Source organism: Oncorhynchus masou, chromosome 7, assembly GCF_036934945.1.
Source record: "Oncorhynchus masou masou isolate Uvic2021 chromosome 7, UVic_Omas_1.1, whole genome shotgun sequence".
Taxonomy (NCBI): Eukaryota; Metazoa; Chordata; class Actinopteri; order Salmoniformes; family Salmonidae; genus Oncorhynchus; species Oncorhynchus masou.
The window spans coordinates 1,921,638-1,943,614 of record NC_088218.1 but is presented as its reverse complement, the minus strand read 5'-3'; the positions used below and the strand labels follow the sequence as shown (position 1 = coordinate 1,943,614).

The window sequence follows — 21,977 nt, the reverse complement described above, 5'->3', positions numbered from 1 at the left end:
CCCTGTCCAGTTAGCTGTTAACTACTACTGAAACCCTGTCCTGTTAGCAGTTATCTACTGAAACCCTGTCCAGTTAGCAGTTAACTACTACTGAAACCCTGTCCTGTTAGCCATTAACTACTGAAACCCTGTCCAGTAAGCAGTTAACTACTACTGAAACCCTGTCCAGTTAGCAGTTAACTACTACTGAAACCCTGTCCAGTTAGCAGATAGAAACTACTGAAACCCTGTCCAGTTAGCAGTTAGAAACTACTGAAACCCTGTCCAGTTAGCAGTTAACTACTACTGAAACCCTGTCCTGTTAGCAGTTAACTACTACTGAAACCCTGTCCTGTTAGCAGTTAACTACTACTGAAACCCTGTCCTGTTAGCAGTTAACTACTACTGAAACCCTGTCCTGTTAGCAGTTAACTACTACTGAAACCCTGTCCTGTTAGCAGTTAACTACTACTGAAACCCTGTCCTGTTAGCCGTTAACTACTACTGAAACCCTGTCCTGTTAGCAGTTAACTACTACTGAAACCCTGTCCTGTTAGCCATTAACTACTACTGAAACCCTGTCCTGTTAGCCATTAACTACTACTGAAACCCTGTCCTGTTAGCAGTTAACTACTACTGAAACCCTGTCCTGTTAGCAGTTAACTACTACTGAAACCCTGTCCTGTTAGCTGTTAGAAACTACTGAAACCCTGACATCCAGTTAGCAGTTAACTACTACTGAAACCCTGTCCTGTTAGCCGTTAACTACTGAAACCCTGTCCTGTTAGCCATTAACTACTGAAACCCTGTCCTGTTAGCAGTTAACTACTACTGAAACCCTGTCCTGTTAGCAGTTAACTACTACTGAAACCCTGTCCTGTTAGCCGTTAACTACTGAAACCCTGTCCTGTTAGCCATTAACTACTGAAACCCTGTCCTGTTAGCAGTTAACTACTACTGAAACCCTGTCCTGTTAGCAGTTAACTACTACTGAAACCCTGTCCTGTTAGCTGTTAACTACTACTGAAACCCTGTCCTGTTAGCAGTTAACTACTACTGAAACCCTGTCCTGTTAGCAGTTAACTACTCTGAAACCCTGTCCTGTTAGCTGTTAGAAACTACTGAAACCCTGTCCAGTTAGCTGTTAGAAACTACTGAAACCCTGTCCAGTTAGCTGTTAGAAACTACTGAAACCCTGTCCTGTTAGCTGTTAGAAACTACTGAAACCCTGTCCTGTTAGCTGTTAGAAACTACTGAAACCCTGTCCTGTTAGCTGTTAGAAACTACTGAAACCCTGTCCTGTTAGCTGTTAGAAACTACTGAAACCCTGTCCTGTTAGCTGTTAGAAACTACTGAAACCCTGTCCAGTTAGCTGTTAGAAACTACTGAAACCCTGTCCTGTTAGCTGTTAGAAACTACTGAAACCCTGTCCTGTTAGCTGTTAGAAACTACTGAAACCCTGTCCTGTTAGCTGTTAGAAACTACTGAAACCCTGTCCAGTTAGCTGTTAGAAACTACTGAAACCCTGTCCAGTTAGCTGTTAGAAACTACTGAAACCCTGTCCTGTTAGCTGTTAGAAACTACTGAAACCCTGTCCAGTTAGCTGTTAGAAACTACTGAAACCCTGTCCAGTTAGCTGTTAGAAACTACTGAAACCCTGTCCAGTTAGCTGTTAGAAACTACTGAAACCCTGTCCTGTTAGCTGTTAGAAACTACTGAAACCCTGTCCTGTTAGCTGTTAGAAACTACTGAAACCCTGTCCTGTTAGCTGTTAGAAACTACTGAAACCCTGTCCTGTTAGCTGTTAGAAACTACTGAAACCCTGTCCTGTTAGCTGTTAGAAACTACTGAAACCCTGTCCAGTTAGCTGTTAGAAACTACTGAAACCCTGTCCTGTTAGCTGTTAGAAACTACTGAAACCCTGTCCTGTTAGCTGTTAGAAACTACTGAAACCCTGTCCTGTTAGCTGTTAGAAACTACTGAAACCCTGTCCAGTTAGCTGTTAGAAACTACTGAAACCCTGTCCAGTTAGCTGTTAGAAACTACTGAAACCCTGTCCTGTTAGCTGTTAGAAACTACTGAAACCCTGTCCAGTTAGCTGTTAGAAACTACTGAAACCCTGTCCAGTTAGCTGTTAGAAACTACTGAAACCCTGTCCAGTTAGCTGTTAGAAACTACTGAAACCCTGTCCAGTTAGCTGTTAGAAACTACTGAAACCCTGTCCTGTTAGCAGTTAACTACTACTGAAACCCTGTCCTGTTAGCCATTAACTACTACTGAAACCCTGTCCTGTTAGCCGTTAACTACTCTGAAACCCTGACCTGTTAGCCATTAACTACTACTGAAACCCTGTCCAGTTAGCAGTTAACTACTACTGAAACCCTGTCCTGTTAGCAGTTAACTACTACTGAAACCCTGTCCTGTTAGCTGTTAAAAACTACTGAAACCCTGTCCTGTTAGCTGTTAACTACTACTGAAACCCTGTCCTGTTAGCTGTTAGAAACTACTGAAACCCTGTCCTGTTAGCAGTTAACTACTACTGAAACCCTGTCCTGTTAGCTGTTAGAAACTACTGAAACCCTGTCCTGTTAGCAGTTAACTACTACTGAAACCCTGTCCTGTTAGCCGTTAACTACTACTGAAACCCTGTCCTGTTAGCAGTTAACTACTACTGAAACCCTGTCCTGTTAGCAGTTAACTACTACTGAAACCCTGTCCTGTTAGCCATTAACTACTACTGAAACCCTGTCCAGTTAGCAGTTAACTACTACTGAAACCCTGTCCTGTTAGCAGTTAACTACTACTGAAACCCTGTCCTGTTAGCAGTTAACTACTACTGAAACCCTGTCCAGTTAGCCGTTAACTACTGAAACCCTGTCCTGTTAGCCGTTAACTACTGAAACCCTGTCCAGTTAGCAGTTAACTACTACTGAAACCCTGTCCAGTTAGCTGTTAGAAACTACTGAAACCCTGTCCTGTTAGCAGTTAACTACTACTGAAACCCTGTCCAGTTAGCAGTTAACTACTACTGAAACCCTGTCCTGTTAGCTGTTAGAAACTACTGAAACCCTGTCCTGTTAGCAGCTAACTACTACTGAAACCCTGTCGTGTTAGCAGTTAACTACTACTGAAACCCTGTCCAGTTAGTAGTTAACTACTACTGAAACCCTGTCCTGTTAGCTGTTAGAAACTACTGAAACCCTGTCCTGTTAGCAGTTAACTACTACTGAAACCCTGTCCTGTTAGCCGTTAACTACTACTGAAACCCTGTCCTGTTAGCCGTTAACCACTCTGAAACCCTGTCAAGTTAGCAGTTAACTACTACTGAAACCCTGTCCTGTTAGCCGTTAACCACTCTGAAACCGTGTCCTGTTAGCCGTTAACTACTACTGAAACCCTGTCCTGTTAGCCATTAACTACTGAAACCCTGTCCTGTTAGCAGTTAACTACTACTGAAACCCTGTCCTGTTAGCCGTTAACTACTGAAACCCTGTCCTGTTAGCCATTAACTACTACTGAAACCCTGTCCTGTTAGCCATTAACTACTGAAACCCTGTCCTGTTAGCCGTTAACTACTACTGAAACCCTGTCCTGTTAGCAGTTAACTACTACTGAAACCCTGTCCTGTTAGCCGTTAACTACTGAAACCCTGTCCTGTTAGCCATTAACTACTACTGAAACCCTGTCCTGTTAGCCGTTAACTACTACTGAAACCCTGTCCAGTTAGCTGTTAGAAACTACTGAAACCCTGTCCTGTTAGCAGTTAACCACTCTGAAACCCTGTCCAGTTAGCTGTTAGAAACTACTGAAACCCTGACATCCAGTTAGCTGTTAGAAACTACTGAAACCCTGACATCCAGTTAGCAGATGCAAATTGCTGTTGTGTTCAGCAAGAGTTACCGCGTAATTAATACATTAATTTACAAAATGGGCCATTTCATATTGGAACAAAGTGGAACAAATCAGTAAGAGTTGGAACAATATCGTCCAGAACAAAAACACTCTGCAAATGTTACAACCATTAGGGCCCTTTGCACCCTATTCCCTCTATAGTGCACTACTTTAGACCAGAGCCCTATAGAACCCTATTCCCTATATAGTGCACTACTTTAGACCAGAGCCCTATAGAACCCTATTCCCTATATAGTGCACTACTTTAGACCAGAGCCCTATAGAACCCTATTCCCTATATAGTGCACTACTTTAGACCAGAGCCCTATAGAACCCTATTCCCTATATAGTGCACTACTTTAGATCAGAGCCCTATAGAACCCTATTCCCTATATAGTGCACTACTTTAGATCAGAGCCCTATAGAACCCTATTCCCTAAATAGTGCACTACTTTAGATCAGAGTCCGATAGAACCCTATTCCCTATGTAGTGCACTACTTTAGATCAGAGTCTGATAGAACCCTATTCCCTATGTAGTGCACTACTTTAGAACATAGTTACAACCATTAGATACAAAGAGTTACCTCACAAGTAGTTGGAATATTTCTCTGTTTCTAGTTAGTTTTTTTCTGATTATTTGTTCATACAGTTCATATATTAATACATTGATGAATTACCCCCCCCCGGGGCCACCACTGGTAGGGACTAGGGCCACCACTGGTAGGGACTAGGGCCACCACTGGTAGGGACTAGGGCCACCACTGGTAGAGACTCGAGCCACCACTGGTAGGGACTAGGGCCACCACTGGTAGGGACTAGGGCCACCACTGGTAGGGACTAGGGCCACCACTGGTAGGGACTAGGGCCACCACTGGTAGGGACTAGGGCCACCACTGGTAGGGACTAGGGCCACCACTGGTAGAGACTAGGGCCACCACTGTTAGGGACTAGGGCCACCACTGGTAGCTCTGTTGTGGGAGTGGAGGTGACAGCAGCTCTGTTGTGGGAGTGGAGGTGACAGCAGCCCTGTTGTGGGAGTGGAGGTGACAGCAGCCCTGTTGTGGGAGTGGAGGTGACAGCAGCCCTGTTGCGGGAGTGGAGGTGACAGCAGCTCTGTTGCGGGAGTGGAGGTGACAGCAGCTCTGTTGCGGGAGTGGAGGTGACAGCAGCTCTGTTGCGGGAGTGGAGGTGACAGCAGCTCTGTTGCGGGAGTGGAGGTGACAGCAGCTCTGTTGCGGGAGTGGAGGTGACAGCAGCTCTGTTGCGGGAGTGGAGGTGACAGCAGCTCTGTTGCGGGAGTGGAGGTGACAGCAGCTCTGTTGCGGGAGTGGAGGTGACAGCAGCTCTGTTGCGGGAGTGGAGGTGACAGCAGCTCTGTTGCGGGAGTGGAGGTGACAGCAGCTCTGTTGCGGGAGTGGAGGTGACAGCAGCTCTGTTGCGGGAGTGGAGGTGACAGCAGCTCTGTTGCGGGAGTGGAGGTGACAGCAGCTCTGTTGCGGGAGTGGAGGTGACAGCAGCTCTGTTGCGGGAGTGGAGGTGACAGCAGCTCTGTTGCGGGAGTGGAGGTGACAGCAGCTCTGTTGCGGGAGTGGAGGTGACAGCAGCTCTGTTGCGGGAGTGGAGGTGACAGCAGCTCTGTTGCGGGAGTGGAGGTGACAGCAGCTCTGTTGTGGGAGTGGAGGTGACAGCAGCTCTGTTGTGGGAGTGGAGGTGACAGCAGCTCTGTTGTGGGAGTGGAGGTGACAGCAGCTCTGTTGTGGGAGTGGAGGTGACAGCAGCTCTGTTGTGAGAGTGGAGGTGACAGCAGCTCTGTTGCGGGAGTGGAGGTGACAGCAGCTCTGTTGCGGGAGTGGAGGTGACAGCAGCTCTGTTGCGGGAGTGGAGGTGACAGCAGCTCTATTGTGGGAGTGGAGGTGACAGCAGCTCTGTTGCGGGAGTGGAGGTGACAGCAGCTCTGTTGTGGGAGTGGAGGTGACAGCAGCTCTGTTGCGGGAGTGGAGGTGACAGCAGCTCTGTTGTGGGAGTGGAGGTGACAGCAGCTCTGTTGCGGGAGTGGAGGTGACAGCAGCTCTGTTGCGGGAGTGGAGGTGACAGCAGCTCTGTTGTGGGAGTGGAGGTGACAGCAGCTCTGTTGTGGGAGTGGAGGTGACAGCAGCTCTGTTTCTGTTCTCCCCGATGGGAGTGTTTCTCTAAACAGACCACTGTAGATCACGGTTTACCAGTGAGTAGAACACACTCCCCCACCTGGGCTGCAGAAGTGCTTCATAAATATATTTTTAACAACGTTTTAACTTTTTACTACAGGTGTTCTTCTCTGTTGTGCCTCTCTCCTGCTCCTCTTTTGTGGCCTTCCAGGTCATAAATTAACTCCAGAGGACTCGGGAGACGTAGTGCATTCCAAATGGCACCCTAATCCCTGTTTTAGTACACTACTTTAGACCTGATCCTTAGAGGCTCTGATCAAAAGGAGTGCACGATATAGGGAATAGGGTGTGATTTGGGGAGCATGCGGGAGTCTGGGCTGGCTGGCTCTGTCAGTGGGCAGGCAGAGAGTCTCTGAGCTTCGGTCCATAAAGCAATAGGCCTTTCCCTGCACCTCCTTCCCCCTGGCCCTGATTGGAGTCTAAATCATGGAGTTGAGCTGCTCCATACTATGTCTTCTCCTGCCTTTTCTCACCGACAGAGACAGAAAGAGAGACAGAGAGAGAGAGAGAGAGACAGAGACAGAGAAAGAGAGAGAGAGAGAGAGACAGAGAGACAGAGACAGAGAGAGAGAGACAGAGAGAGACAGAGAGAGAGACAGAGACAGAGAGAGACAGAGAGAGAGAGACAGAGAGAGAGACAGAGAGAGAGAGAGAGAATGAACGAGAGAGAGAATGAGCGAGAGAGAGAATGAGCGAGAGAGAGACCGATAGCGAGAGAGCGAGAGACGGACAGAGCGAGAGACACACTGCATACAGAATTCTGCAAAAATATCCTCTGTGCACAACGTAAAACACCAAATAATGCATGCAGAGCAGAATAAGGACAATTGCTGCTAATGATCAAAATCCAGAAATTAGCAATTAAATTTGACAACCACCTAAAAGGAAGTGATTCCCAAACCTTCCATTACAAAGCAATCACCTACAGAGAGATGAACCTGGAGAAGAGTCCCTAAGCAAGCTGGTCCTGGGGCTCTGTTCACAAGCACACCCTACAGAGCCCCAGGACAGCAGCACAATTAGACCCAACAAAATCATGAGAAAACAAAAAGTAATTTTAAATAATTAACAGAACTCTGACCAAACTAGAATGCTATTTGGCCCTAAACAGAGAGTACACAGCGGCAGAATACCCGACCACTGTGACTGACCCAAACTTAAGGAAAGCTTTGACTATGTACAGACTCAGTGAGCATAGCCTTGCTATTGAGAAAGGCCGCCGTAGGCAGACATGGCTCTCAAGAGAAGACAGGCTATGTGCTCACTGCCCACAAAATGAGGTGGAAACTGAGCTGCACTTCCTAACCTTCTGCCCAAATGTATGACCATATTAGAGAGACATATTTCCTAGAGAGAGAAGAGCAGAGGAGAGAGAGAAGAGCAGAGGAGAGAGAGAAGAGCAGAGGAGAGAGAGAAGAGCAGAGGAGAGAAGAGGAGAGAGAGAAGAGCAGAGGGGAGAGAGAAAGAAGAGCAGAGAGGAGAGAGAGAGAGAGAGCAGAGGAGAGAGAGAGAGAAGAGCAGAGGGAGAGAGAGAGAGAAGAGCAGAGGGGAGAGAGAGAGAGAGAAGAGCAGAGGGGAGAGAGAGAGAGAGAGAGAGAGAAGAGCAGAGGAGAGAGAGAAGAGCACAGGAGAGAGAGAAGAGCAGAGGGGAGAGAGAGAGAGAGAGAAGAGCAGAGGGGAGAGAGAGAGAGAGAGAGAGAGAGAGAGAAGAGCAGAGGGGGGAGAGAGAGAGAGAGAGAGAAGAGCAGAGGGGAGAGAGAGAGAGAGAGAGAGAGAGAGAGAGAGAGAGAGAGAGAGAAGAGCAGAGGGGAGAGAGAAGAGCAGAGGGAGAGAGAGAGAGACATATTTCCCTCAGATCCCATTTGGATGTGTCGTCCTCCTATGGACCATGTGATGTTTTCTGTCCTCAGAACAGAGAGAAACCTGCGGTGAGATAAATATAATGATTCTGCTGTTTTTGTTGTTGTGAAAAGTTCAGATCCACCCACGTTTTTAAAGCCAACCATTCCTGGTGGCTTAATTAGACTCGTCTCGTCAGCGCCGTAAATCAATTCTGAATTCAATCATCTCCCACTGCTGACCATACAGCCTCTGGAAAAGCATCATGGGGAATCAGGAAAATGTCAGACCTGCTCAGGGAATTGATGGGACATTTAAAGGACAGGTCAGACAGTAGAGGCTCTAAAACTACAACCCCCACCCAGTCTCTCCCTCCCCTAATATACTACAACCCCCCACCCAGTCTCTTCCTCCCCTAATATACTACAACCCCCACCCAGTCTCTTCCTCCCCTAATATACTACAACCCCCACCCAGTCTCTTCCTCCACTAATATACTACAACCCCCACCCAGTCTCTTCCTCCCCTCCCCTAATATACTACAACCCCCACCCAGTCTCTTCCTCCCCTAATATACTACAACCCCCCACCCCGTCTCTTCCTCCCCTAATATACTACAACCCCCCACCCAGTCTCTTCCTCCCCTCCCCTAATATACTACAACCCCCACCCAGTCTCTTCCTCCACTAATATACTACAACCCCCACCCAGTCTCTTCCTCCCCTAATATACTACAACCCCCACCCCGTCTCTTCCTCCCCTAATATACTACAACCCCCCACCCAGTCTCTTCCTCCCCTCCCCTAATATACTACAACCCCCCACCCAGTCTCTCCCTCCCCTCCCCTAATATACTACAACCCCCCACCCAGTCTCTTCCTCCCCTAATATACTACAACCCCCACCCAGTCTCTTCCTCCCCTAATATACTACAACCCCCCACCCAGTCTCTTCCTCCCCTAATATACTACAACCCCCCACCCCGTCTCTTCCTCCCCTAATATACTACAACCCCCCACCCAGTCTCTTCCTCCCCTAATATACTACAACCCCCACCCAGTCTCTTCCTCCCCTAATATACTACAACCCCCACCCAGTCTCTTCCTCCCCTAATATACTACAACCCCCACCCAGTCTCTTCCTCCCCTCCCCTAATATACTACAACCCCCCACCCAGTCTCTTCCTCCCCTAATATACTACAACCCCCCACCCAGTCTCTTCCTCCCCTAATATACTACAACCCCCACCCAGTCTCTTCCTCCCCTAATATACTACAACCCCCACCCAGTCTCTTCCTCCCCTAATATACTACAACCCCCAACGGTCCATATTAATTGCCCCTGTAGTGTTGGTCCATATTAATTACCCCTGTAGTGTTGGTCCATATTAATTACCCCTGTAGTGTTGGTCCATATTAATAACCCCTGTAGTGTTGGTCCACATTAATAACCCCTGTAGTGTTGGTCCACATTAATAACCCCTGTAGTGTTGGTCCACATTAATAACCCCTGTAGTGTTGGTCCACATTAATAACCCCTGTAGTGTTGGTCCATATGAATAACCCCTGTAGTGTTGGTCCATATGAATAACCCCTGTAGTGTTGGTCCATATGAATAACCCCTGTAGTGTTGGTCCATGTCAATAACCCCTGTAGTGTTGGTCCACATTAATAACCCCTGTAGTGTTGGTCCACATTAATAACCCCTGAGTGTTGGTCCATATTAATAACCCCTGTAGTGTTGGTCCATATTAATAACCCCTGTAGTGTTGGTCCATATGAATAACCCCTGTAGTGTTGGTCCATATGAATAACCCCTGTAGTGTTGGTCCATATTAATAACCCCTGTAGTGTTGGTCCATATTAATAACCCCTGTAGTGTTGGTCCATATGAATAACCCCTGTAGTGTTGGTCCATATTAATAACCCCTGTAGTGATGGTCCATATTAATAACCCCTGTAGTGATGGTCCATATGAATAACCCCTGTAGTGTTGGTCCATGTCAATAACTGAATATGCAGGTTTAAAAATATATACTTGTGTATTGATTTTAAGAAAGGCGTTGATATTTATGGTTAGTTACACATTGGAGAGGAAGGATACCCAGCCTTTTCTCTCTCCCCCTCTCTCTCTCCCTGTCTCTCTCACCCCCTCTCTCCCTCCCTCTCTCCCCCTGTCTCTCTCCCTCCCTCTCTCCCCCCCTGTCTCTCTCCCCCTCTGTCTCTCTCCCTCCCTCTCTCTCCCTGTCTCTCTCCCCCCTGTCTCTCCCTGTCTCTCTCCCCCCTCTCTGTCTCTCCCCCTGTCTCTCTCCCCCACTCTCACGCCCTCTCTCCCCGTCTCTCTCCCCCGTCTCTCTCCCCCCGTCTCTCCCCCCCCTGTCTCTCTCTCCCCCTGTCTCTCTCTCTCCCCCTGTCTCTCTCACCCCCTCTCTCTCTCACCCCTCTCTCTCACCCCCTCTCTCCCTGTCTCTCTCCCTGTCTCTCTCACCCCCTCTCTCCCTGTCTCTCTCACCCTCTCTCTCTCCCCCCACCCTGTCTCTCTCTTCACCTCTCCCCCTCTCACCCTGTCTCTCTCTTCACCTCTCCCCCTCTCACTGTGTCTCTCTCCCCCTCACCCTGTCTCTCTCTTCACCTCTCTCCCCATCTCTCACCCTGTCTCTCTCTTCACCTCTCCCCCCTCTCACCCAGTCTCTCTTCAACTCTCCCCCGTCTCACTGTGTCTCTCTCCCCCCTCACCCAGTCTCTCTTCACCTCACTGTGTCTCTCTCCCTCCTCACCCAGTCTCTCTTCACCTCTCTCCCCTCTCACTGTCTCTCTCCCCCTCTCACCCAGTCTCTCTTCACCTCTCCCCCATCTCACTGTGTCTCTCTCCCCCTCACCCAGTCTCTCTCTTCACCTCACTGTCTCTCTCCCCCTCACCGTCTCTCTTCACCTCTCCCCCTCTCACTGTCTCTCTCCCCCTCTCACCCAGTCTCTCTTCACCTCTCCCCCGTCTCACTGTGTCTCTCCCCCCTCACCCAGTCTCTCTTCACCTCTCCCCCTCTCACTGTCTCTCTCCCCCTCTCACCCAGTCTCTCTTCACCTCTCCCCTCTCACTGTGTCTCTCCCCCCCCTCACCCTGTCTCTCTCTTCACCTCTCCCCCTCTCACCCAGTCTCTCTTCAACTCTCCCCCCTCTCACTGTGTCTCTCTCCCCCTCACCCTGTCTCTCTCTTCACCTCTCTCTCACATTCTCTCTGTCTCTCCCTCACTCTCGCACTCAGACTCTCCACATGCCAATTATTTTCCTCCCGTCCCAATTTCCCCGCAGGTGTGAAGCTCGGTGTGGTACGTGCCAAAACGGCATTAACCTACGACTATTCACTCGGGAATCCCACTTCATTCATGACGGTCCAGAAAAGTGTTCTTTAATGATCAGCCGGTTGTCCGGCCCGCTGGGGAACGGGTTGTCCGGCCCGCTGGGGAACGCGTTGTCCGGCCCGCTGGGGAACGGGTTGTCCGGCCCGCTGGGGAACGCGTTGTCCGGCCCGCTGGGGAACGCGTTGTCCGGCCCGCTGGGGAACGCGTTGTCCGGCCCGCTGGGGAACGCGTTGTCCGGCCCGCTGGGGAACGCGTTGTCCGGCCCGCTGGGGAACGCGTTGTCCGGCCCGCTGGGGAACGCGTTGTCCGGCCCGCTGGGGAACGCGTTGTCCGGCCCGCTGGGGAACGCGTTGTCCGGCCCGCTGGGGAACGCGTTGTCCGGCCCGCTGGGGAACGCGTTGTCCGGCCCGCTGGGGAACGCGGACAGCCTGTGAAGCCGAGTCCAGAGCAACAACAAAAAGTGCCGTTTGGAGTGAGGAGAGGGCGGCCAGAACCGTCATCACAGCCCCAGGTAGGATGCCATTTGGGACACATGCTATGGGCCATGGTCAAAAGGATGGCAATATATAGGGAATTAGGGGTGTGAAACCTAAAAACAGCATAAACTACCATCGTAGTTTATGCTAGTACAGCATTAAGGTGAACGCCGCCTGGTAGGTAAGCCCTAACGCCGCCTGGTAGGTAGCCCTGACACCGCCTGGTAGGTAGCCCTAACGCCGCCTGGTAGGTAAGCCCTGACGCTGCCTGGTAGGTAAGGCCTGACGCCGCCTGGTAGGTAGCCCTGACGCCGCCTGGTAGGTAGCCCTGACGCCGCCTGGTAGGTAGCCCTGACGCCGCCTGGTAGGTAGCCCTAACGCCGCCTGGTAGGTAGCCCTGACGCCGCCTGGTAGGTAGCCCTGACGCCGCCTGGTAGGTAGCCCTGACGCCGCCTGGTAGGTAAGCCCTGACGCCGCCTGGTAGGTAAGCCCTAACGCCGCCTGGTAGGTAAGCCCTAACGCCGCCTGGTAGGTAGCCCTGACGCCGCCTGGTAGGTAGCCCTAACGCCGCCTGGTAGGTAGCCCTGACACCACCTGGTAGGTAAGCCCTGACGCCGCCTGGTAGGTAAGCCCTAACGCCGCCTGGGAGCTAAGCCCTGAGGCCGCCTGGTAGGTAAGCCCTGACGCCGCCTGGTAGGTAGCCCTAACGCCGCCTGGTAGGTAGCCCTGACGCCGCCTGGTAGGTAGCCCTGACGCCGCCTGGTAGGTAGCCCTAACGCCGCCTGGTAGGTAGCCCTAACGCCGCCTGGTAGGTAAGCCCTAACGCCACCTGGTAGGTAAGCCCTAACGCCGCCTGGTAGGTAAGCCCTGACGCCGCCTGGTAGGTAGCCCTGACGCCGCCTGGTAGGTAGCCCTGACGCCGCCTGGTAGGTAGCCCTGACGCCGCCTGGTAGGTAGCCCTGACGCCGCCTGGTAGGTAGCCCTGACGCCGCCTGGTAGGTAGCCCTGACGCCGCCTGGTAGGTAGCCCTGACGCCGCCTGGTAGGTAGCCCTGACGCCGCCTGGTAGGTAGCCCTGACGCCGCCTGGTAGGTAGCCCTAACGCCGCCTGGTAGGTAGCCCTAACGCCGCCTGGTAGGTAGCCCTAACGCCGCCTGGTAGGTAGCCCTGATGCCGCCTGGTAGGTAGCCCTAACGCCGCATGGTAGGTAAGCCCTAACGCCGCCTGGTAGGTAAGCCCTGACGCCGCCTGGTAGGTAGCCCTGACACCGCCTGGTAGGTAGCCCTAACGCCGCCTGGTAGGTAGCCCTGACACCGCCTGGTAGGTAGCCCTGACCCCGCCTGGTAGGTAGCCCTAACGCCGCCTGGTAGGTAAGCCCTAACGCCGCCTGGTAGGTAGCCCTGACACCACCTGGTAGGTAAGCCCTGACGCCGCCTGGTAGGTAAGCCCTAACGCCACCTGGGAGCTAAGCCCTGAGGCCGCCTGGTAGGTAGCCCTAACTGTGGTAGATTGAACTATACTGCCCCCTATGGGTCATACACAGGACCATATCTGCATTGTGAATTCATACGTCATTTAAATATTTTTTCTTAGCGTTTAAAACATATAGGTTGGCATGTGGGAAGCAGCCCGTCACAGTAGGGAGCCCTGGAGTGACCTTCAGGATCTAGGGAGTGACCTTCAGGATCTAGGGAGTGACCTTCAGGATCTAGGGAGTGACCTTCAGGATCTAGGGAGTGACCTTCAGGATCTAGGGAGTGACCTTCAGGATCTAGGGAGTGACCTTCAGGATCTAGGGAGTGACCTTCAGGATCTAGGGAGTGACCTTCAGGATCTAGGGAGTGACCTTCAGGATCTAGGGAGTGACCTTCAGGATCTAGGGAGTGACCTTCAGGATCTAGGGAGTGACCTTCAGGATCTAGATAAGTCTCTTCACACCAGCAGACAGCCCATCACAGTAGGGAGCCCTGGAGTGACCTTCAGGCTCTAGGGAGTGACCTTCAGGCTCTAGGGAGTGACCTTCAGGCTCTAGGGAGTGACCTTCAGGATCTAGGGAGTGACCTTCAGGCTCTAGGGAGTGACCTTCAGGCTCTAGGGAGTGACCTTCAGGCTCTAGGGAGTGACCTTCAGGCTCTAGGGAGTGACCTTCAGGATCTAGGGAGTGACCTTCAGGATCTAGGGAGTGACCTTCAGGATCTAGGGAGTGACCTTCAGGATCTAGATAAGTCTCTTCACACCAGCAGACAGCCCATCACAGTAGGGAGCCCTGGAGTGACCTTCAGGATCTAGGGAGTGACCTTCAGGATCTAGGGAGTGACCTTCAGGATCTAGGGAGTGACCTTCAGGATCTAGGGAGTGACCTTCAGGATCTAGGGAGTGACCTTCAGGATCTAGGGAGTGACCTTCAGGATCTAGGGAGTGACCTTCAGGATCTAGGGAGTGACCTTCAGGATCTAGACAAGTCTCTTCACACCAGCAGACAGCACGTCACAGTAGGGAGCCCTGGAGTGACCTTCAGGATCTAGGGAGTGACCTTCAGGATCTAGGGAGTGACCTTCAGGATCTAGGGAGTGACCTTCAGGATCTAGGGAGTGACCTTCAGGATCTAGGGAGTGACCTTCAGGATCTAGGGAGTGACCTTCAGGATCTAGGGAGTGACCTTCAGGATCTAGGGAGTGACCTTCAGGATCTAGGGAGTGACCTTCAGGATCTAGGGAGTGACCTTCAGGATCTAGATAAGTCTCTTCACACCAGCAGACAGCCCATCACAGTAGGGAGCCCTGGAGTGACCTTCAGGCTCTAGGGAGTGACCTTCAGGCTCTATGGAGTGACCTTCAGGCTCTAGGGAGTGACCTTCAGGCTCTAGGGAGTGACCTTCAGGATCTAGGGAGTGACCTTCAGGATCTAGGAGTGACCTTCAGGCTCTAGGGAGTGACCTTCAGGCTCTAGGGAGTGACCTTCAGGCTCTAGGGAGTGACCTTCAGGATCTAGGGAGTGACCTTCAGGATCTAGGGAGTGACCTTCAGGATCTAGGGAGTGACCTTCAGGATCTAGGGAGTGACCTTCAGGATCTAGGGAGTGACCTTCAGGCTCTAGGGAGTGACCTTCAGGCTCTAGGGAGTGACCTTCAGGATCTAGGGAGTGACCTTCAGGATCTAGGGAGTGACCTTCAGGATCTAGGGAGTGACCTTCAGGATCTAGGGAGTGACCTTCAGGATCTAGGGAGTGACCTTCAGGATCTAGGGAGTGACCTTCAGGATCTAGGGAGTGACCTTCAGGATCTAGGGAGTGACCTTCAGGATCTAGATAAGTCTCTTCCCACCAGCAGACAGCTCGTCACAGTAGGGAGCCCTGGAGTGACCTTCAGGATCTAGGGAGTGACCTTCAGGATCTAGGGAGTGACCTTCAGGATCTAGGGAGTGACCTTCAGGATCTAGGGAGTGACCTTCAGGATCTAGGGAGTGACCTTCAGGATCTAGGGAGTGACCTTCAGGATCTAGGGAGTGACCTTCAGGATCTAGGGAGTGACCTTCAGGATCTAGATAAGTCTCTTCACACCAGCAGACAGCTCGTCACAGTAGTCAGTCAAAACAAAGTCAGTTGGCCAGTTTGAACAAGGTCAGATTCCAGAAGGTTCCACGTTCTCAGGTTTTTGTTTTTGTTGATTTCAGCCATTTTCTCTACGACTCAAAAAAACACCACAAAAAATAATAATAATAACTGACCATTTCGTACTGAAGAGCTTTATCTTTAAAATCTCACAACAAAAACGCCCCAAATCGCGGCAGATAAAATGGCACGATGGGGTACAAAAGCCGTGGTGTTAAAGTGGGGACGTAGAATCTCCGAAACAAGGCAGTCTGAGGCGCCCTTCAGGGGGAGACGAGGAGTAACAAATGGGTGGTGCTCGAAACTCCAGGGTTCAACTGGGAGAGAGAGCACCCTGATTATATTCTCTCTCCCTCCCCGTTCCTCTCCCTCTCCCTCCCGTTCCTCTCCCTCTCCCTCCCCGTTCCTCTCCCTCTCCCTCCCCGTTCCTCTCCCTCTCCCTCCCGTTCCTCTCCCTCCCCGTTCCTCTCCCTCCCCGTTCCTCTCCCTCCCCGTTCCTCTCCCTCCCCGTTCCTCTCCCTCCCCGTTTCTCTCCCTCCCTCCCCCTCCCCGTTTCTCTCAGTCTCTCCCTCCCTGTTTCTCTCCCTCTCCCGCTCAGTCTCTCCCTCCCTGTTTCTCTCCCTCTCCCGCTCAGTCTCTCCCTCCCTGTTTCTCTCCCTCTCCCGCTCAGTCTCTCCCTCCCTGTTTCTCTCCCTCTCCCGCTCAGTCTCTCCCTCCCTGTTTCTCTCCCTCTCCCGCTCAGTCTCTCCCTCCCTGTTTCTCTCCCTCTCCCGCTCAGTCTCTCCTCCCTGTTTCTCTCCCTCTCCCCGCTCAGTCTCTCCCTCCCGTTTCTCTCCCTCCCCAACTCTCTCTCCCTCCCTCCCCAACTCTCTCTCTACCTCCCTCCACAACTCTCTCTCTCTCCCTCCCCAACTCTCTCCCTCCCTCCCTCCCTCCCCAACTCTCTCTCCCTCCCTCCCTCCCCCAACTCTCTCCCTCCCTCCCTCCCCAACTCTCTCTCTCCCTCCCCAACTCTCTCTCTCCCTCCCTCCCCAACTCTCTCCCTCCCTGTTTCTCCCTCCCTCCCCATCTCTCTCTCCCTCCCCATCTCCCTCCCTCCCCATCTCTCCCTCCCTCCCCATCTCTCTCTCGCCCCCCCATCTCTCTCTCCCTCTCTCCCTCCCCATCTCTCTCTCCCTCCCTCCCCATCTCTCCCTCCCCTTTCCCGTTTCTCCCTCTTCCTCCCCTTCTATCTCTCCCTCCCTCTCCCCGTTTCTCCCTCTCCCTCCTTGTTTCTCCCTCTCCCTCTCCGTTTCTCCCTCTCCCTCTCCGTTTCTCCCTCTCCCTCTCCGTTTCTCCCTCTCCCTCCTTGTTTCTCCCTCTCCCTCTCCGTTTCTCCCTCTCCCTCCTTGTTTCTCCCTCTCCCCCTCCCTCCTTGTTTCTCCCTCTCCCTCCTTGTTTCTCCCTCTCCGTTTCTCCCTCTCCCTCTCCGTTTCTCCCTCTCCGTTTCTCCCTCTCCCTCTCCGTTTCTCCCTCTCCCTCTCCCTCCTTGTTTCTCCCTCTCCCTCTCCGTTTCTCCCTCTCCCTCTCCCTCCTTGTTTCTCCCTCTCCCTCTCGTTTCTCCCTCTCCCTCCCCGTTTCTCTCTCCCTCCCCGTTTCTCCCTCTCCCTCCCCGTTTCTCTCTCTCCCCTCCCGTTTCTCTCTCTCCCTCCCCCTCCCTCTCCCTCCCCGTTTCTCTCTCTCCTCTCCGTTTCTCCCTCTCCCTCCCCGTTTCTCCCTCTCCCTCCCCCGTTTCTCCCTCTCCCTCTCCGTTTCTCCCTCTCCCTCTCCGTTTCTCCCTCTCCCTCTCCCTCCTTGTTTCTCCCTCTCCCTCTCCCTCTCCGTTTCTCCCTCTCCCTCTCCCTCCTTGTTTCTCCCTCTCCCTCTCCGTTTCTCCCTCTCCCTCCCGTTTCTCCCTCTCCCTCTCCGTTTCTCCCTCTCCCTCTCCCTCCTTGTTTCTCCCTCTCCCTCTCCGTTTCTCCCTCTCCGTTTCTCCCTCTCCCTCTCCGTTTCTCCCTCTCCCTCTCCGTTTCTCCCTCTCCCTCTCCGTTTCTCCCTCTCCCTCCTTGTTTCTCCCTCTCCCTCTCCCTCCTTGTTTCTCCCTCTCCCTCTCCGTTTCTCCCTCTCCCTCTCCCTCCTTGTTTCTCCCTCTCCCTCTCCGTTTCTCCCTCTCCCTCCCCGTTTCTCTCTCTCCCTCCCCGTTTCTCCCTCTCCCTCCCCGTTTCTCTCTCCCCCTCTCCGTTTCTCCCTCCTTGTTTCTCCCTCTCCCTCCCCGTTTCTCCCTCTCCCTCTCCGTTTCTCCCTCTCCCTCTCCGTTTCTCCCTCTCCCTCTCCCTCCTTGTTTCTCCCTCTCCCTCCCCGTTTCTCCCTCTCCCTCTCCGTTTCTCCCTCTCCCTCTCCGTTTCTCCCTCTCCCTCTCCGTTTCTCCCTCTCCCTCTCCCTCCTTGTTTCTCCCTCTCCCTCTCCGTTTCTCCCTCTCCCTCCCTCCTCATTTCTCCCTCTCCGTTTCTCCCTCTCCCCCTCCCCGTTTCTCCCTCTCCCTCTCCCTCCTGGTTTCTCCCTCTCCCTCTCCGTTTCTCCCTCTCCCTCCCCCGTTCCTCTCCCTTCCCGTTTCTCTCAGTCTCTCCCTCCCTGTTTCTCTCCCTACCCAACTCTCTCTCCCTCCCTCCCCAACTCTCTCTCTCTCCCTCCCTCCCCCAACTCTCTCTCTCTCCCTCCCTCCCCAACTCTCCCTCCCTCCCTCCCCAACTCTCTCCCTCCCTCCCTCCCCCGTTTCTCTCCCTCCCTCCCTCCCCAACTCTCTCTCTCCCTCCCTCCCCAACTCTCTCTCCCTCCCTCCCCAACTCTCTCTCTCCCTCCCTCCCCGTTTCTCTCCCTCTCCCGCTCAGTCTCTCCCTCCCTGTTTCTCTCCCTACCCAACTCTCTCTCCCTCCCTCCCCAACTCTCTCTCTCTCCCTCCCTCCCCAACTCTCCCTCCCTCCCTCCCCAACTCTCTCCCTCCCTCCCTCCCCGTTTCTCTCCCTCCCTCCCTCCCCAACTCTCTCTCTCTCCCTCCCTCCCCAACTCTCTCTCTCCCCTCCCTCCCCAACTCTCTCTCTCCCTCCCTCCCCCGTTTCTCTCCCTCTCCCGCTCAGTCTCTCCCTCCCTGTTTCTCTCCCTACCCAACTCTCTCTCCCTCCCTCCCCAACTCTCTCTCTCTCCCTCCCTCCCCAACTCTCCCTCCCTCCCTCCCCAACTCTCTCCCTCCCTCCCTCCCCCGCTTTCTCTCCCTCCCTCCCTCCCCAACTCTCTCTCTCCCTCCCTCCCCAACTCTCTCCCTCCCTCCCTCCCCAACTCTCTCCCTCCCTCCCTCCCTCCCGTTTCTCTCCCTCCCTCCCTCCCCAACTCCCTCTCCCTCCCTCCCCAACTCTCTCTCCCCTCCCTCTCCCCAACTCTCTCTCCCTCCCTCCCCAACTCTCTCTCCCTCCCTCCCCAACTCTCTCCTCCCTGTTTCTCTCCTCCATCCCCATCTCTCTCTCCCTCTCTCCCTCCCCATCTCTCTCTCCCTCCCCATCTCTCCCTCCCCTTTCCCGTTTCTCCCTCTCTTCCTCCCCTTCTATCTCTCCCTCCCTCTCCCCGTTTCTCCCTCTCCCTCCTTGTTTCTCCCTCTCCCTCTCCGTTTCTCCCTCCCGTTTCTCCCTCTCCCTCCCCGTTTCTCCCTCTCCGTTTCTCCCTCTCCGTTTCTCCCTCTCCCTCCCCGTTTCTCCCTCTCCCTCTCCGTTTCTCCCTCCCCGTTTCTCCCTCTCCCTCTCCGTTTCTCCCTCTCCCTCTCCGTTTCTCCCTCTCCCTCTCCGTTTCTCCCTCTCCCTCTCCGTTTCTCCCTCTCCCTCTCCTCCCCGTTTCTCCCTCTCCCTCTCCGTTTCTCCCTCTCCCTCTCCGTTTCTCCCTCTCCCTCCCAGTTTCTCCCTCTCCCTCTCCGTTTCTCCCTCTCCCTCTCCGCTTTCTCCCTCTCCCTCCCCGTTTCTCCCTCTCCCTCACCGTTTCTCCCTCTCCCTCCCCTTCTCTCCCTCTCCCTCCCCGTTTCTCCCTCTCCCTCCACCTTTCTCCCTCTCCCTCCCCGTTTCTCCCTCTCCCTCCCGTTTCTCCCTCTCCCTCCCCGTTTCTCCCTGTACCGTGATTCAGCAATTTGTAGACTGGAGCCAGCCAGCATAGAGCTCAGGCAGTGGAGGCTTCATGAAAGCCTCTTAAGCAGTGCATTATTGAAAGACAAAACCACGGCCCTGCAATTTTTACCATCATCAGAGATGAGAGGAGGGTGGGGGGGGGCGGGTGTCCAAAAATACAGAGCGGAGAGGAAAGGATGAGAGAAGGGAGGGAGCAGTACATTATAATACCCTCTCCATCAGAGACAGAGTGGCACCAAGAACACGGAACAGAGAGGAGCGGAGGAGAGGACAGGAGGAGAGGAGAGGAGGAGGAGGAGAGGAGGAGCGGTGAGAGGAGGAGCAAAGAGGAGAGGAGGATGAGAGGAAGAGAGGAAGAGAGGAAGAGAGGAGAGGAAGAGAGGAGGAGAGGAGAGGAGAGGAGGGAGAGGAAGAGAGGAAGAGAGGAAGAGAGGAAGAGAGGAGGGGAAGAGGAGGAGAGGAAGAGAGGAACGGAGGAGAGGAGGAGAGGAGAGGAGGAGAGGAGAGGAGGAGAGGAACGGAGTAGAGGAACGGAGTAGAGGAACGGAGTAGAGGAACGGAGGAGAGGAACGGAGGAGAGGAACAGAGGAGAGGAACGGAGGAGAGGAACAGAGGAACAGAGGAGAGGAACGGAGGAGAGGAACAGAGGAGAGGAACGGAGGAGAGGAACGGAGGAGAGGAACGGAGGAGAGGAACGGAGGAGAGGAACGGAGGAGAGGAACAGAGGAGAGGAACAGAGGAGAGGAACAGAGGAGAGGAGGAGAGGAGGAGAGGAACGGAGGAGGCCCGGGACCACGTCGTAACTAAGGGACAGCGGCCCGGGACCACGTCGTAACTAAGAGACAGCGGCCCGGGACCACGTCGTAACTAAGACAGTGGCCCGGGACCACGTCGTAACTAAGAGACAGCGGCCCGGGACCACGTCGTAACTAAGAGACAGCTGCCCGGGACCACGTCGTAACTAAGAGACAGCGGCCCGGGACCACGTCGTAACTAAGAGACAGCGGCCCGGGACCACGTCGTAACTAAGAGACAGCTGCCCGGGACCACGTCGTAACTAAGAGACAGCTGCCCGGGACCACGTCGTAACTAAGAGACAGCGGCCCGGGACCACGTCGTAACTAAGAGACAGCGTCCCGGGACCACGTCGTAACTAAGAGACAGCGTCCCGGGACCACGTCGTAACTAAGAGACAGCGGCCCGGGACCACGTCGTAACTAAGAGACAGCGGCCCGGGACCACGTCGTAACTAAGAGACAGCGGCCCGGGACCACGTCGTAACTAAGAGACAGCGGCCCGGGACCACGTCGTAACTAAGAGACAGCGTCCCGGGACCACGTCGTAACTAAGAGACAGCTGCCCGGGACCACGTCGTAACTAAGAGACAGCGGCCCGGGACCACGTCGTAACTAAGAGACAGCACCACGTCGTAACTAAGAGACAGCGGCCCGGGACCACGTCGTAACCCCTGACAACAGCCGGCTACATTTGGATTCACCCTATTCCCTATGCAGTGCACTACTTTAGACAGGGTCCATAGGTAATAGGGTGCTGTTTGGGACGTATCCACACTACTTTAGACAGGGTCCATAGGTAATAGGGCGCTGTTTGGGACGTATCCACACTACTTTAGACAGGGTCCATAGGTAATAGGGTGCTGTTTGGGACGTAGACCAGGGTCCATAGGTAATAGGCGCTGTTTGGGACGTATCCACACTACTTTAGACAGGGTCCATAGGTAATAGGGTGCTGTTTGGGACGTATCCACACTACTTTAGACAGGGTCCATAGGTAATAGGGTGCTGTTTGGGACGTATCCACACTACTTTAGACAGGGTCCATAGGTAATAGGGCGCTGTTTGGGACGTATCCACACTACTTTAGACAGGGTCCATAGGTAATAGGGTGCTGTTTGGGACGTAGACCAGGGTCCATAGGTAATAGGGCGCTGTTTGGGACGTATCCACACTACTTTAGACAGGGTCCATAGGTAATAGGGTGCTGTTTGGGACGTATCCACACTACTTTAGACAGGGTCCATAGGTAATAGGGTGCTGTTTGGGACGTATCCACACTACTTTAGACAGGGTCCATAGGTAATAGGGTGCTGTTTGGGACGTATCCACTACAACAGAGTTGGTTCCTTTCTCACTCTGCTAATGTCCCCAATCATGTGAATTAAATCACCAAACCAGAAGCCTGCGTATCTATCCGTACTCAGACTCTGGAGGGGCTTTTATCACATCACTAGTATCATTCAGTGTCTATATTCAATTAAACATCAGACTGCAGGGGAGGGGAGGTAGAGACCTTCAGCAGGGAGGAGAGAAGGAGGGGAATGAAACAGGGCAAGTGGAGGAGAGGAGAGGAGAAAGAGGGGAAGTGGAGGAGAGGAGAGGAGAAAGAGGGGAAGTGGAGGAGAGGAGAGGAGAAAGAGGGG

The 21,977-nt window shown here is 53.3% G+C and overlaps 2 protein-coding genes across 2 annotated transcripts in view; one reads left to right on the top strand and one right to left on the bottom strand.

The window, feature by feature from the left end:
* The window catches only part of LOC135542890 (protein diaphanous homolog 3-like), a 467,767-nt gene extending 455,972 nt beyond the window's left edge, over positions 1–11,795 (bottom strand). Inside the window, exons 1-3 of the mRNA XM_064970040.1 lie at positions 11,776–11,795; positions 11,302–11,682; positions 4,920–5,970 (exon numbers count right to left, since the gene is read on the bottom strand). Coding sequence (XP_064826112.1) covers positions 4,920–5,970; positions 11,302–11,682; positions 11,776–11,795 — 1,452 coding nt within the window. The remainder of the gene's footprint in view (positions 1–4,919; positions 5,971–11,301; positions 11,683–11,775) is intronic.
* Positions 1–21,977, top strand: part of LOC135542910 (protein diaphanous homolog 3-like) — a 1,769,082-nt gene that overhangs the window by 1,034,767 nt on the left and 712,338 nt on the right. The gene's annotated exons all lie outside the window — the stretch shown is intronic.